The 13,568-nt window shown below is 41.6% G+C and overlaps 1 protein-coding gene and 1 pseudogene across 1 annotated transcript in view; one reads left to right on the plus strand and one right to left on the minus strand.

Annotated features, from left to right (window-relative positions):
* Positions 1 to 13,568, minus strand: part of LOC140207432 (uncharacterized) — an 89,622-nt gene that overhangs the window by 67,728 nt on the left and 8,326 nt on the right. The window contains exon 4 of the mRNA XM_072275956.1: positions 9,129 to 9,267. Within this exon, the coding sequence (XP_072132057.1) occupies positions 9,129 to 9,267 (139 nt within the window). The remainder of the gene's footprint in view (positions 1 to 9,128; positions 9,268 to 13,568) is intronic.
* Positions 2,522 to 8,186, plus strand: LOC140208275 (uncharacterized; annotated as a pseudogene).

Here is a 13,568-nt window from a genome sequence, read left to right on the forward strand (position 1 = left end):
GGCTATACTTGGGAAGCAGAAACAATGAAAGACGGTCGGACTTTCCCAGGTGGGGGAGGGTAGTGAGTTTGCAAGCATCAGCCACATTTGTGTACACATGATCTGAGGTTTTATTCCACGTGGTGGTGCATAATACATTTTGGTAAAATCTTGGAAGCACGGTACGTAGGTTACAATGATTAAAGTCCCCAGCGACAGTCAAAGCTCCATCTGGATGCAATGTCTGCAGCTTGCTAATAGCAGCACTGAGGTCTTTCATGGCTACTTTAGCATTAGCATCCAGTGGAACATAAACTGCGACAGCAATGATGCATGTTTTGTGACAATGAGGGGAGGTTGTTTTCTTGACACCAGTCAGATGTTGTTCAGACACCAGATACAGTCAGCAATCAAATGGTTGAGCCTGGAGCCTTCTCCTCCCCACCCTCCCGCCACCTTCTTTATTGGGCCTCTGCCCCTACCCTCTTCAGTCCTGACGAAGGGTTATGGCCCGAAATGTTAACTGATCATTTCCACGGATGCTGCCCGACCTGCTGAGTACCTCCAGCGTGTTGTGAATGGTGCAATGAATGTGCTGAGCTGTGTATATCACAATGCAAGAAGCATCGCAGGAAAGCCAGATGAGCTCAGGACAGGGAATTATGATATTGTAGCCATTACTGGGATTTGGTTGCACCCAACATCTGAGGGATTTAGAGGGACAAATTTGTAGAGAGATCGCAGACCATGCCAAGGAACAAAAGTTGATTCAGTAAATGATTTTAACTTTCCATGTATTGACTGTGAATCCCATACTGTAAAAGGACAAGATGGGGTGTAGGTTGTCAAATGTGCCCTTAATCAGTACGTAGAATTCCCGATGCAGAAGTGTGCAATGATCTGTTAGGAAATGATACGGGGCTGGTGACAGAAATTAGTGACCATAATGCCATGAAATTCAGGATAAATATGGGAAAAGAGAGGTCTGGACCATGGGTTGAGATTCTAAATTGGAGAAAGGTCAATTTTAATGGTATCAGAAAGGATCTAACAAGTGTGGTTTGGGACAGGCTGTTTCCTGGCAAAGGAGTACTTGGTAAGTGGGAGGCCTTCAGAAGTGAAATTTTGAGGGTGTAGGGATTGTATGTGCCTACCAAAATAAAAGTTGAAAGGTAACTGGTGCAGGGTACCTTGGTTTTCAAGAGATATTGAGGCCCTGGATATTTTGTTCCCCTAAATGCCTCAGACTGTTGGGTGATACCAAGACTCACTAATGACTACATTATCATAATTCCACCGCCTGAGCCCATCTGACTTTTTTTTTTAGTCATCATCTGTTGGTTTCTAAAAGCTTCCCAGTCGTTTTTGCTCTTTTGTTTGCCCTCTCTTTGGCTTTTATGTTGGCTTTGGCTTCTCATTTCATCCACAGTTGTGTCTTCCTGCATTTCCAATGCTTCCACTTCTTTGGGATGTATCGATCACTCAGCTCCCGAATTGCTCCCAGAAGCTCCAGCCATTGCTGCTCCATTGTCACTCCTACCTTTTCCCTTCCAAACAAGTTTAGCCAGCTTCTCTGTCATAGAAACATGGAGAAGTTCAGTACGGAAACAGGGTATTTGGCCCATCTAGTCAATGCCGAAAAAAACATTTAAGGTCTCTACTGCAAATACCTGCACTGGGACTTTCGCCTTCAGATGCCTGCCATCCAGGCTCCCATCCAAACTTCTTTTAAATGGTGAAACCGAGCTCATATTCACCACTTGAGTTGACATCTCATTCCACACTCTCACGACCATTTCAGTAAAGAGCTTTTCCAAATGTTCCTGTTAAATTTTCACCTTCTCCACTTACCCATGACCTCTGGTTGTCATCCCACCCAACCTCAGTGGAAAAAGCTGCTTGCATTTACCCTATCTATACCCTCATAATTTTGTATACTTCCAACAAATCCTCAAAGCAATGTATAATTTCCTTCTTTATGTTTCGAGCCTTTTTTAGGTGTATAAGCTAATGAGGGGCATTGATCATGTGGATAGCCAGAGGATTCTTTCCCAGGGCTGAAATGGCTAACACAATTGGGCATAGTTTTAAGGTGCTTTGAAATAGATACCGAGGGGATGTCAGGGGTAAGTTCTTTACACAGAGAGTGGTGGCTGCGTGGAATGCACTGCCAGCTATTTGTGTGAGAGGGTTTCAGTTACTGTGGGGCCAGGCACCCATGCAGCTCAGTGGGAACGGAATAATGCCAATGGAGAGAGTCAAACTGAGCCAGGTCACAGATTGGAGATGGCAGAAATGCCACATTCTTAGAGAGACAGGAAGAGCATCAGAGAATTTGGTGGTCATTCCAGATACCAGCACTGTGCCCAGTTAGAAGATGATTTCTCTCTCCACCTTGGGTTGAACTTCACTGTAACAGTGTGAAGTCAGTTCACAGCTTGACAACTCAAGGGATCTCATCTGAAATGTTGTCCTACACCCATTGATGGATTTTGTAAATATTTTTACAGGTTAAAAATGACAAGGAATTTGTCTACGGGAATCTCGAACACAACACGACAGTTTTGCTGTCTCTGTACAGATATTTAAGAAGTGGAGCAAGGGATTCACTCGATCATCCTTCCTGCTCCAACTGTGGGGAGGGATTCACTTGGTCATCTCAACTGAAGGTACATCAGCAAGTTTACACTGGGACAAGGTCATTCAACTGTTCTGTGTGTGAGAAGGGATTCAGTCGGTCTTCCCACCTGTGGACACACCAGTTAGTTGGGCAAATTGCTAGTCATCTGCTGAATTTGTAGGGAAGGATTCACTTGTTCATCTGACCTAATGGCTCACCAGCGAGTTCACACTGGAGACCGGCTGTTCACCTGCTTGGACTGTGGGAAGGGATTCACTGAATCATATAAGCTACTGAGACACTGGTCAGTTCACACTGGGGAGCAGCCGTTCACGTGCTCAGACTGTGGGAAGGGATTCCCTTGTTTCTCTAAACTGAAGGTACATCAGCAAGTTCACACTGGGGAGCGGCTGTTCACCTGCTTGGACTGTGGGAAGGGATTCACTGAATCATATAAGCTACTGAGACACCAGTCAGTTCACACTGGAGAGCAGCCGTTCACGTGCTCAGACTGTGGGAAGGGATTCACTGAATCATTTAACCTACGGATACACTGGTCAGTTCACACTGGCGGGAGGGCGTTCACGTGCTCAGACTGCAGGAAGGGATTCACTCGCTCATCCCAACTGAAGGTGCATCAGCGAGTTCACACTGGGGAGAGGCCATTCACCTGCTCAGTCTGTGGGAAGGGATTTACTCTGTCATCTCGGTTACTGAGACACCAGTCAGTTCACACCTGGGAGTGGCCGTTCACCTGCTCAGACTGTGGGAAGGGATTCACTCTGTCATCTGCACTGAAGGTACATCAACGAGTTCACACTGGAGAGAGGCCGTTCACTTGCTCAGTGTGTGGGAAGGGTTTCACTTGCTCATCTCAACTGAAGGTACATCAGCGAGTTCACACTGGAGAGAGGCCGTTCACCTGCTCAGACTGTGGGAAGGGTTTCACTTACTCATCTCAACTGAACATACATCAGCGAGTTCACACTGGAGAGAAGCCGTTCACTTGCTCAGACTGTGGGAAGGGTTTCACTTACTCATCTCAACTGAACATACATCAGCGAGTTCACACTGGAGAGAGGCCGTTCACCTGCTCAGTCTGTGGGAAGGGATTTACTCTGTCATCTCGGTTACTGAGACACCAGTCAGTTCACACCTGGGAGTGGCCGTTCACCTGCTCAGACTGTGGGAAGGGATTCACTCTGTCATCTGCACTGAAGGTACATCAGCGAGTTCACACTGGAGAGAGGCCGTTCATCTGCTCAGTCTGTGGGAAGGGATTCACTCTGTCATCTGCACTGAAGGTACATCAGCGAGTTCACACTGGAGAGAGGCCGTTCACCTGCTCAGACTGTGGGAAGGGATTCACTCGTTCATCTCAACTGAAGGTACATCAGCGAGTTCACACTGGAGAGAGACCGTTCACCTGCTCAGACTGTGGGAAGGGATTCACTCGTTCATCTCAACTGAAGGTACATCAGCGAGTTCACACTGGAGAGAGGCCATTCATCTGTTCAGACTGTGGGAAGGGATTCATTCAGTCATCTGAACTGAAGGTACATCAGCGAGTTCACACTGGAGAGAGGCCGTTCACCTGCTCAGACTGTGGGAAGGGATTCACTTGCTCATCTCAACTGAACATACATCAGCGAGTTCACACTGGAGAGAGGCCGTTCACCTGCTCAGACTGTGGGAAGGGATTCACTTGGTTGTCTCATCTTCAGAGACACCAGCATGTTCACACAGGGGAGAGGTAGTTCACCTGCTCAGTGTGTGGGAAGAGTTTCATTCGGTCATCCAACCTGCAGAGACACCAGCGAGTTCACACTGGGTAGAGGCTGATCTGCTGCTCAGACTTTGGGAAGAGATTCTCTCAGCCATCGCCACCAAATGTCCATCATTGAGTTCACAATGGGGAGAGGCCGTTCACCTGCTGTGAATGTGTGAAGCAATTCGCTCAGTCATCTAACCATATTTAACTCTCACTTCAGCTAGCAGCTTAATATAGGGAGTGATAGCCCCCAGCCCGGCCAAACTTAAGAAATCTCGTTTGGGTGGATGCTGCACGATGTGACCCCCATTACAAATCAGTACCCTGAAATAACAAACGGTACATAATATACGATTAAACAATTGGGCTTTGTAGTTATTACTTTGACTATAGAGTTAGTAAAGAAAAAATAAAGGAAAATGGCCCACTCTCTCCATTCATGTCTTCTCACCTCTCCCCAGCAAAAGACCGCAAAAATCTCTCTTCCAGACTCACAAGAAAGAACAACATTTCTCCCATTGGATAGCCCTGCACTTCAAAACCCTGTTGTCTCTAGTCGTAACGTAAACATTGCTGCTACAGAGAAACAGTAACCTCAGCAGTGATACATTACAGAGAGGCCATTACATTAACACTGAAACCTCACAGCATGTTACAGTTGTGACACATTACTGGGTTCACAATAGACAATAGGTGCAGGAATAGGCCATTTGGCTCTTCGAGCCAGCACTGCCATTCACTGTGATCATGGCTGATCATCCACAATCAGTACCCCGTTCCTGCCTTATCCCCATAATCTTTGACTCCGCTATCTTTAAGAGCTCTATCCATCTCTTTCTTGAAAGCATCCAGAGACTTGGCCTCCACAGCCTTCTGGTGCAGTGCATTCCATATATCCACCACTCTCTGGGTGAAAAAATGTTTCCTCAACTCCATTCTAAATGGCTTACCCCTTATTCTTAAACTGTGGCCTCTGGTTCTGGACTCACCCATCAGCGGGAACATGCTTCCTGCCTCCAGTGTGTCCAATCCCTTAATAATCTTATATGTTTCAATAAGATCCCCTCTCAGCCTTCTAAATTCCAGTGTATGCAAGCCCAGTCGCTCCAATCTTTCGACATATGACAGTCCCGCCATCCCGGGAATTAACCTTGCGAACTTGCGCTGCACTCCTTCAATAGCAAGAATGTCCTTCCTCAAATTTGGAGACAAAAATTGCACACAGTACTCCAGGTGTGGTCTCACCAGTACCCTGTACAGCTGCAGAAGGACTTCTTTGCTCCTATACTCAATTCCCCTTGTTATGAAGGCCAGCATGCCATTAGCTTTCTTCACAGCCTGCTGTACTTGCATGCTTGCTTTCAGTGACTGATGTACAAGAACACCTGGATTTCGTTGTACTTCCCTTTTTCTTAAATTGATTCCATTTAGATAATAATCTGCCTTCCTGTTCTCACCACAAAAGTGGATAACCTCACATTTGTCCATATTAAACTGCATCTGCCATGCATCCGCCCACTCACCCAGCCTGTCAAAGTCACCCTGCATTCTCATAACATCCTCCTCACATTTCACACTGCCACCCAGCTTTGTGTCATCGGCAAATTTGCTAATGTTACTTTTAATCCGTTCATCTAAATCATTAATATACATTGTAAACAGCTGCGGTCCCAGCTCTGAACGTTGTGGAACCCCACTGGTCACCGCCTGCCATTCCGAAAGGGACCCGTTAATCGCTACTCTTTGTTTTCTATCAGCCAGCCAATTTTCAATCCATGTCAGTACTCTGCCCCCAATACCATGTGCCCTAATTTTGCCCACTAATCTCCTATGTGGGACTTCATCAAAGGCTTTCTGAAGCTCCAGGTACACTATATCCACTGGCTCTCCCTCGTCCATTTTCATACTTACATCCTCAAAAAATTCCAGAAGATTAGTCAAGCACGATTTCTGCACTGGGGAGAAAGTTTCAATAAGCTGCATGCTGGATATTTGTCCATCACCGTTGCTGAATGCAATTTTGAGAGTGACTGTCGGTGCTGAACTCTACAATTATTGCTGATGCTCACCACACCCAGTTCTGCACCCTGGTCACTGAGCATGGGAGGAGGTTCTTCTGCTGCATATTCACCTTTATTGGGACTGGAGTTTAACGTGGACTGGAGTGGAGAGCGGCCAGTGAAGGAGTGGAGCTTTGAGGCTTTGGCTCGAGAGATTTCAGCGAGCAGAGGCAGAGGATGAGCTTGCTCCCAGTAAGGTAAGGCCGGGAAAGTTTATTTAATTAATTAACTTAGGAGTTAGTAATGGAGGCAGTAGATAGGGCAGTCCAGTGCTCCGATTGTAGGATGTGGGAAGTCAGGGACAGGACAATTGTCTCCGATATCTACACCTGCAAGAGGTGCATCCAGCTGCAGCTCCTGTCAAATCGGATCATTCGGGGGACAGAGGCAGTAATAGATCAGAGTTTCAGGGAGACAGTCACCCCTAAAAGTCAGGAGACAGGTAGCTGGGTGACTGTCAGGAGAGGGAAGGGGAATAGACAGAAAGAGCAGAGCACCCCTGTGGCCGTTCCCATCAACAATAAGTATACTGTTTTGGATACTGTTGGTGGGGACGACCTACACCTACCAGGGACAAATTGTAGTGGTCACGTCTCTGGCACCGAGACTGGACCCTCAGCTCAGAAAGGAAGGAGTGAAAAGAGGAGAGCAGTAGTGATAGGGGATTCGATAGTTAAGGGGACAGTTAAGAGGTTTTGTGGGAAAGATATAGAATCCCAGTCTGTTGCCTCCCTGGTGCCAGGGTCCGCGATATCTCGGATGGAGTTCTCGGTATTCTCAGGAGAGAGGGTGAGCAGCCAGATGTCCTGGTCCACGTGGGGACCAATGACATAGATGGGAGTACGGATGAGGTCCTGAAGAAGGAATATGGGGAGTTAGGGAAAAAAAGTGAAAAAGCAGGACCTCAAGGGTGGTAATCTCGGGATTGCTTCCTGTGCCGCGAGACAGAGAGGGTGGGAACAGGAAGTCGTGGCAGTTGAATGTGTGGCTGAAGAGTTGGTGCTGGGGGCAGGGGTTCAGATTTCTGGAGCATTGGGATCTTCTCTGGGGAAGGTCTGACCTGTACAACAAGGACGGGCTGCACCTGAACTGGAAAGGGACCAATATCCTGGTGGGCAGGTTTGTTAGAGCTGTTGGGGAGGGTTTAAACTAGATTGTCAGGGGGGGTGGGAATCAGAATGTGAGTGCAGAGATGAGGGTAGAAGGACAAGGGCATGATGCTGTGTGTTCTGAGTTGCTGAGGAAGGACAGGCAGGGACAAAACATACATGTAGCCAGTTCAAGGGGTTGAAATGTGTCTATTCCAACGCTAGGAGTATTAGGAATAAAGGGGATGAACTTAGAGAATGGATCAGTACGTGGAACTATGACGTTGTGGCCATTACTGAAACTTGGCTGGAGGAAGGGCAGGATTGGCTGATGCAGGTACTGGGGTTTAGGTGTTTTACAAGGATTAGGATGGGAGGTAGAAAAGGGGGGAGTAGCATTACTGGTCGGGGATAGTATCACACCTGTAGAAAGGGAGGACGCTGCAGAGGGAGTGTCCACTGAGTCGGTGTGGGTGGAAGTCAGAAATAGGAAGGGATCAATCACTGTGCCGGGAGTGGTCTATAGGCCCCCAAATAGCCCTCGGGACACCGAGGAACAGATAAGCAGGCAGATTTTTGAATGGTGCAGGAAATACAGGGTTGTAGTTATGGGTGATTTCAACTTCCCTCATATTGACTGGCACCTCTTGACTGCAAGGGGGATAGATGGGGCTGAATTTGTCAGGTGTATTCAAGAAGGATTCTTGACACAGTATGTGGACTGGCCGATGAGAGGACAGGCCATTCTGGATCTAGTTCTCGGTAATGAACCTGGTCAGGTGGCAGACATCTTGGTGGGGGAGCATTTTGGTGAGAGTGACCACAACTCCCTTAGCTTCAGCATAGCTATGGAAAAGGATAAAAACAGACAAAATGGGAAAGTGCTTAACTGGGGAAGGGCTAACTATGAATGGATGAGGCAGGAACTAGCGAGAGTAAATTGGAAACAGGTGTTCAAAGGTGCAAGCACAGGAGTAATGTGGAGGAAGTTTAGGAACCACTTGTGCTGGGTTCAGGATAGGTTTGTCCCACTGAGGCAAGGAAAAAATGGTAGGAAAAGGGAACCGTGGCTGACAAAACACGTGAGGCAACTCGTCAAGCGGAAGAAGGAAGCATATGTTAGATATAAGAAGCAGTCAGAGCCCTGTTGGCCGCTTTTCGATTGCTCCTACCTTGTTTACTTAATTGTCTCTACCAGTCATTTTTTTTGAAACCTTATTATAATACTTCAATACTGCTTTACTATGGCTGGGAAAAGAACCAGAGCATTTGCAAAAGAAAGAGAAACAGAAGATGAATCCCCAGTCACTTTGGATTCAATCAGTGACTTCCTTAAATCGCAGAAATAGGAATTCTCTGAGGAGTTTCAATGGCTTAACAGCAAATTGGATACAATTCAACAAACTTTATTTGAGCATGAGAACCAAATTCAGGAGAATACTGCGAAGCTAATGACACTTGAAGAGGACATTGAAGATACAATTAAACTCTGCAAAGAGTTATCTTTATCCAGTGATAAAATGCTGAAAAGGATCATCAGTCTCGAAAACAGGAACAGGAGAAATAACTTGCAAATCCTGGGTCTTGAAGAATCAGTTGAAGGCGCTGACCGTTCGAAGTCTTTGCAAACTTTCTGAAGCAGATTTTCCCAGCTTTATTCACTTCTGAGCCGAAGCTCAATCGAGCTTTTCGCTCTCCGACTTTGAAGCCGTTGTCCTCAGCGGCGAAACCCAGATCGGTCGGACTAACCTTTCAGGAGTTTCATATTAAGGGCCTTTTAATTTGCCATACCCGGCGACAAGGAATGATTGATTTCCAAAGTTACATGGTTAGATTTGTGGAAGACTATTCACCTGAAATTTTGACTGATTGCATGAAATATAAAGAAGTTATGTTGGAATTTTATAATGAAGGATATAAACCATCCCTTCGGTTCCCCGCTCATCTGAGTATTGTTTTGAAGAACGGATTGTGAAAAAGAATAAAGTCAGTTGAAGATGCAAAAGATTTTCTGAAGGATGAAGTCTAAAACTGTTATACTTCTTATTTGATCAAGTTTTTTCTTCTGTTAATATGAATTTAAAATAAGGTTTCATTAAGCTTACATTTGGCTGTTCATATATTGTCTTTTGTTTTTTTTGATACTACTTTATTTTATCCCTTTTTGAGGCTTTATTTTAATACAGCTTTTTTGGATTTGTTTAAAGTGACCTTTTCATATTTTCGAATACTGAGTTCTTTTGCTTTTTATGTTGTGTATTGATAGGGACATAATGACCTTGCAAGACTGGAGTTTTTTCTGTCAACAGGATTTTTTTGGGGCCGGTACTTAGTTCTTAGCTCACTGACTGTCTATTGGTCAGCTTTCTCGCTTTGGATGGGGGAGGGCGTAGGGCCTATTTCTCTCTGGGAGCTGTGTTGGGTTGAATATATAATTGTTTGAGATTCCTGCGCCCTAAGGACAAAGAGTTTTCATTCTTCTCACATGTTTATCATTCTTATTCTCGAATTGATTACTTTTTTATTGACTCGTCTAATTCCATCTGTAATCGACTGCAAATATGACATTATCGCCATTTCAGATCATGCTCCAGTGAAACTTTCTATCAAGTTAATGGATACCACTTGTACTAATAGGCAATGGTGATTTAATTCCAATTTGCTTCAAGACCTGTACTTTGTTAAATTTATGAAGGAACAGATTGATTTCTTTTTTTCCAACTAACATTACGGAAGAAATTTCCAAAGGCACAGTTTGGGATGCTTTTAAAGCTTATATCTGCGGACAGATTATTTCTTTTTCTGTTGGTTTAAACAAACATATTAAGAATGAAACATTTTTGTTGGTTGATAAAATTAAAGAAATTGATAAGAAATATTCTATTGCTCCTAGTAAGGAGCTCTACAAACAGAGAGTCGAACTTCAAATGGAACATAACTTATTATTAACATCCTCAATTGAAAATCAATTAATGAAAACTAGAAATAAGTTCTATATTCATAGTGATAAATTGGGTAAATTATTAGCTAATCAATTGAAAACTACTTCAGTTAAATGTCAAATTATCCAGATTCGTAAACATGATGACACTTTGACAGTTGATCATGACGAGATAAACAAAACTTTTGAAGAATTTTATATTTCTTTATACAATTCTGATTTTCCTCATGACTCTAACACTATGCATGATATTTTAAGGAAATTGAACTTTCCAAAATTATCACACAAAGAATGTTCAACATTAGAAACTCCGATGACAGATGAAGAAATAACAATGAATTCTGGCAAAATACCTGGTCCTGATGGTTTTACAGTGGAATTTTTAAAGTTTTTTTTCCTCTATTCTCTCTCCTTGGTCATCTAGAATATTTAAAGAAGCAATCAGATTAGGTAAATTACCACAATCATTTTATGAAGCTTCTATTTCTTTAATTCTTAAAAAGAATAAAGATCCTACTGATTGTGCATCATACAGACCGATATCGCTTTTGAATGTAGACTCCAATTTTTTTTCTAAAATATTAGTGACTAGGTTAGAAAAGGTACTACCTCAAATTATCTCTGTGGACCAAACAGGATTTATTCAAAATCATTATTCATTTTCTTAATATTAGGAGGTTAATGAATATTGCTTATACTCCTTCATTTAACACTCTGGAATGTATTATTTCATTAGCTGCTGAGAAGGCTTTCGACAGAGTTGAATGGCCATATTTAGTTACTGTGTTTGAGAAATGTAATTTTAGTCCGATATTTATATCTTGGATTAAATTGATATATCATTCCCCTGTAGCTTCTGTTTGTAGTAACAATCAAAGATCTTCCTTTTTTTGTTTATCTCGGGGTACTAGGCAGGGATGTTCATTATTATTTGATATTGCCCTTGAACCTTTAGCAATTGCCATCCCAGACTCACCTAACATTTTTGGTATTACCCATGGAAATGAAATGCTGGAGTTATCATTATATGCAGATGATTTGTTATTATGTATCTCTAATCCTGGAAAATCTATTCCTGTTACTTTATTCTTGTTGGCTCAGTTTAGTAATTTTTCTGGTTACAAATTTAAGCTTAATAAGAATGAACTATTTCCCTTAAATGTGCAGGTTTCTATTGATGGATGTTTACCATTTAAATTGGTTACTGACTCTTTTATATATTTAGGGGTTAAAATTACGAAAAAGCGTAAAGATTTATTTAAAGCTAATTTTTCTACCTTTAATCGATCAGATTAAACTTTTGTTTACTAAATGGTCACCAATGTCTTTATCATTGATCGGTCAGATCAATGTTATCAAGATGATTATTTTGCCTAAGTTTTTATACGTATTTCAAGTGGTGCCAATTTTCATTCCAAAATTATTTTTTGATAATGTTGATTCCAAAATCTCCTCATATATATGGCAGAACAAAAATCCTAGGTTAGGCAAAGGACGTTTACAGAAATCTAAAAAGGAGGTGAGGTTTAGCTTTGCTGAATTTTAGATTTTACTATTGGGCAATTAACATTTGATATTTAAATTTTTGGTTATGAGAGTTGGACGCAACTTCAAGTCCACGTTGGGTGAATCTTGAATGTAATTCTTTACAAGGGTTTTCATTGGGTTCTATTTTAGGGTCTTCGCTTCCCTTTACTCTTTCTAAATTGTATAAACAAATGGATAACCCAATAGTTAAATATACTTGACATATATGGTTTCAATTTGGAATTCTTTTTGGGTTGAATCAATTTACTTTAGCAAGTCCTATTGTATCTAATTTCTTTTTTCAACCCACTACTATAGATTAAGAATATTTGGCTTGGAAAATTAAAAGTAGAGTACGATTTTGTGATTTATTTTCAGATAATTGTTTCACGTCTTTTGAACAACTAATAAATATAATTTGCCTAGATCTCACTTTTTTAGATATTTACAAGTTAGAAATTTTTCTAAAATACTGTTTTTCCTACCTTCCCGAATTTACAAACGTTTGTATAATCAATGGATATTTTGGAAAAACAAAATTAGATTTAAAGCCTCTTCAGAATGGTGTAATAGCAATTATTTATGATATAATTATGAAAATATGTCTAATAAAAATCAGAGTGATTGGGAAAGGGAACAAGATTATTGTACCAATTGAAAAATGGGAAAAACATCTTCAATTAGTTAATTCATCTATATGTGCGAAACATGCGTTGATACAGTTTAAAGTAGTAGATAGGGCTCATATGTCTAGGGATAAATTATCTCGTTATTATTCTCATATAAATTCTATCTGTGATAGATGTCACTCTGAGATAGCTTCTCTAACTCAAATGTTTTGGTCATGTCCTTTGTTGAAAAAAATATTGGAAATATATTTTTGATATTATCTCAACTGTTTTGAATATTGACCTACAACCTCACTCTATTACTGCCATTTTTGGGTTACCAATGATAGAATCAAGTCATTTAACCCCTTCAGCTCGTCGGATGATTGTATTTCTTACATTAATGGCTAGAAGATCCATTTTGCTGAATTGGAAAGAGATTAATCCTCCCACCACATTTCATTGATTTTCTCAAACTATGTTGTGTTTAAATTTGAAAAAAAATTAGAAGTGTTGTTTATGATCCCTCTATTAAATTCGAAGAAGACTTGGAGGCCATTTATTAAACATTTTCATATGATGTAACTTGACCTTTTCCAAACTTATTTTATTTCTTTGTAATACATGGTGAGAGGAACGGAGTCAACAACACTAATGGTTCCCTTTTTTTAACAATGTTACAAAACAGCCCGTGCCTTTTTTTAGTTTAGTTGATTAACATTGTTTATGTTAGTTTTTTTTTTCCGGGATATATTTTTGTTTTTTTTTTCTTTTTCATGATTTTTTTATATAGATTTTTTTGTTTTATATTGTTCATCTGTATCATGTATGATAGGGAGACTTAATACTCATGTGTCAACTGGGCTTATATTTAACTATGAAAATTACAATGCTGTATTCCCAATAAATTTGTATCAATACTGTGGTATGTTTATTATTATGATACTAATAAAGATTGAAAAAGAGAAAAAAAA

Source organism: Mobula birostris, chromosome 13, assembly GCF_030028105.1.
Source record: "Mobula birostris isolate sMobBir1 chromosome 13, sMobBir1.hap1, whole genome shotgun sequence".
Taxonomy (NCBI): domain Eukaryota; kingdom Metazoa; phylum Chordata; class Chondrichthyes; order Myliobatiformes; family Myliobatidae; genus Mobula; species Mobula birostris.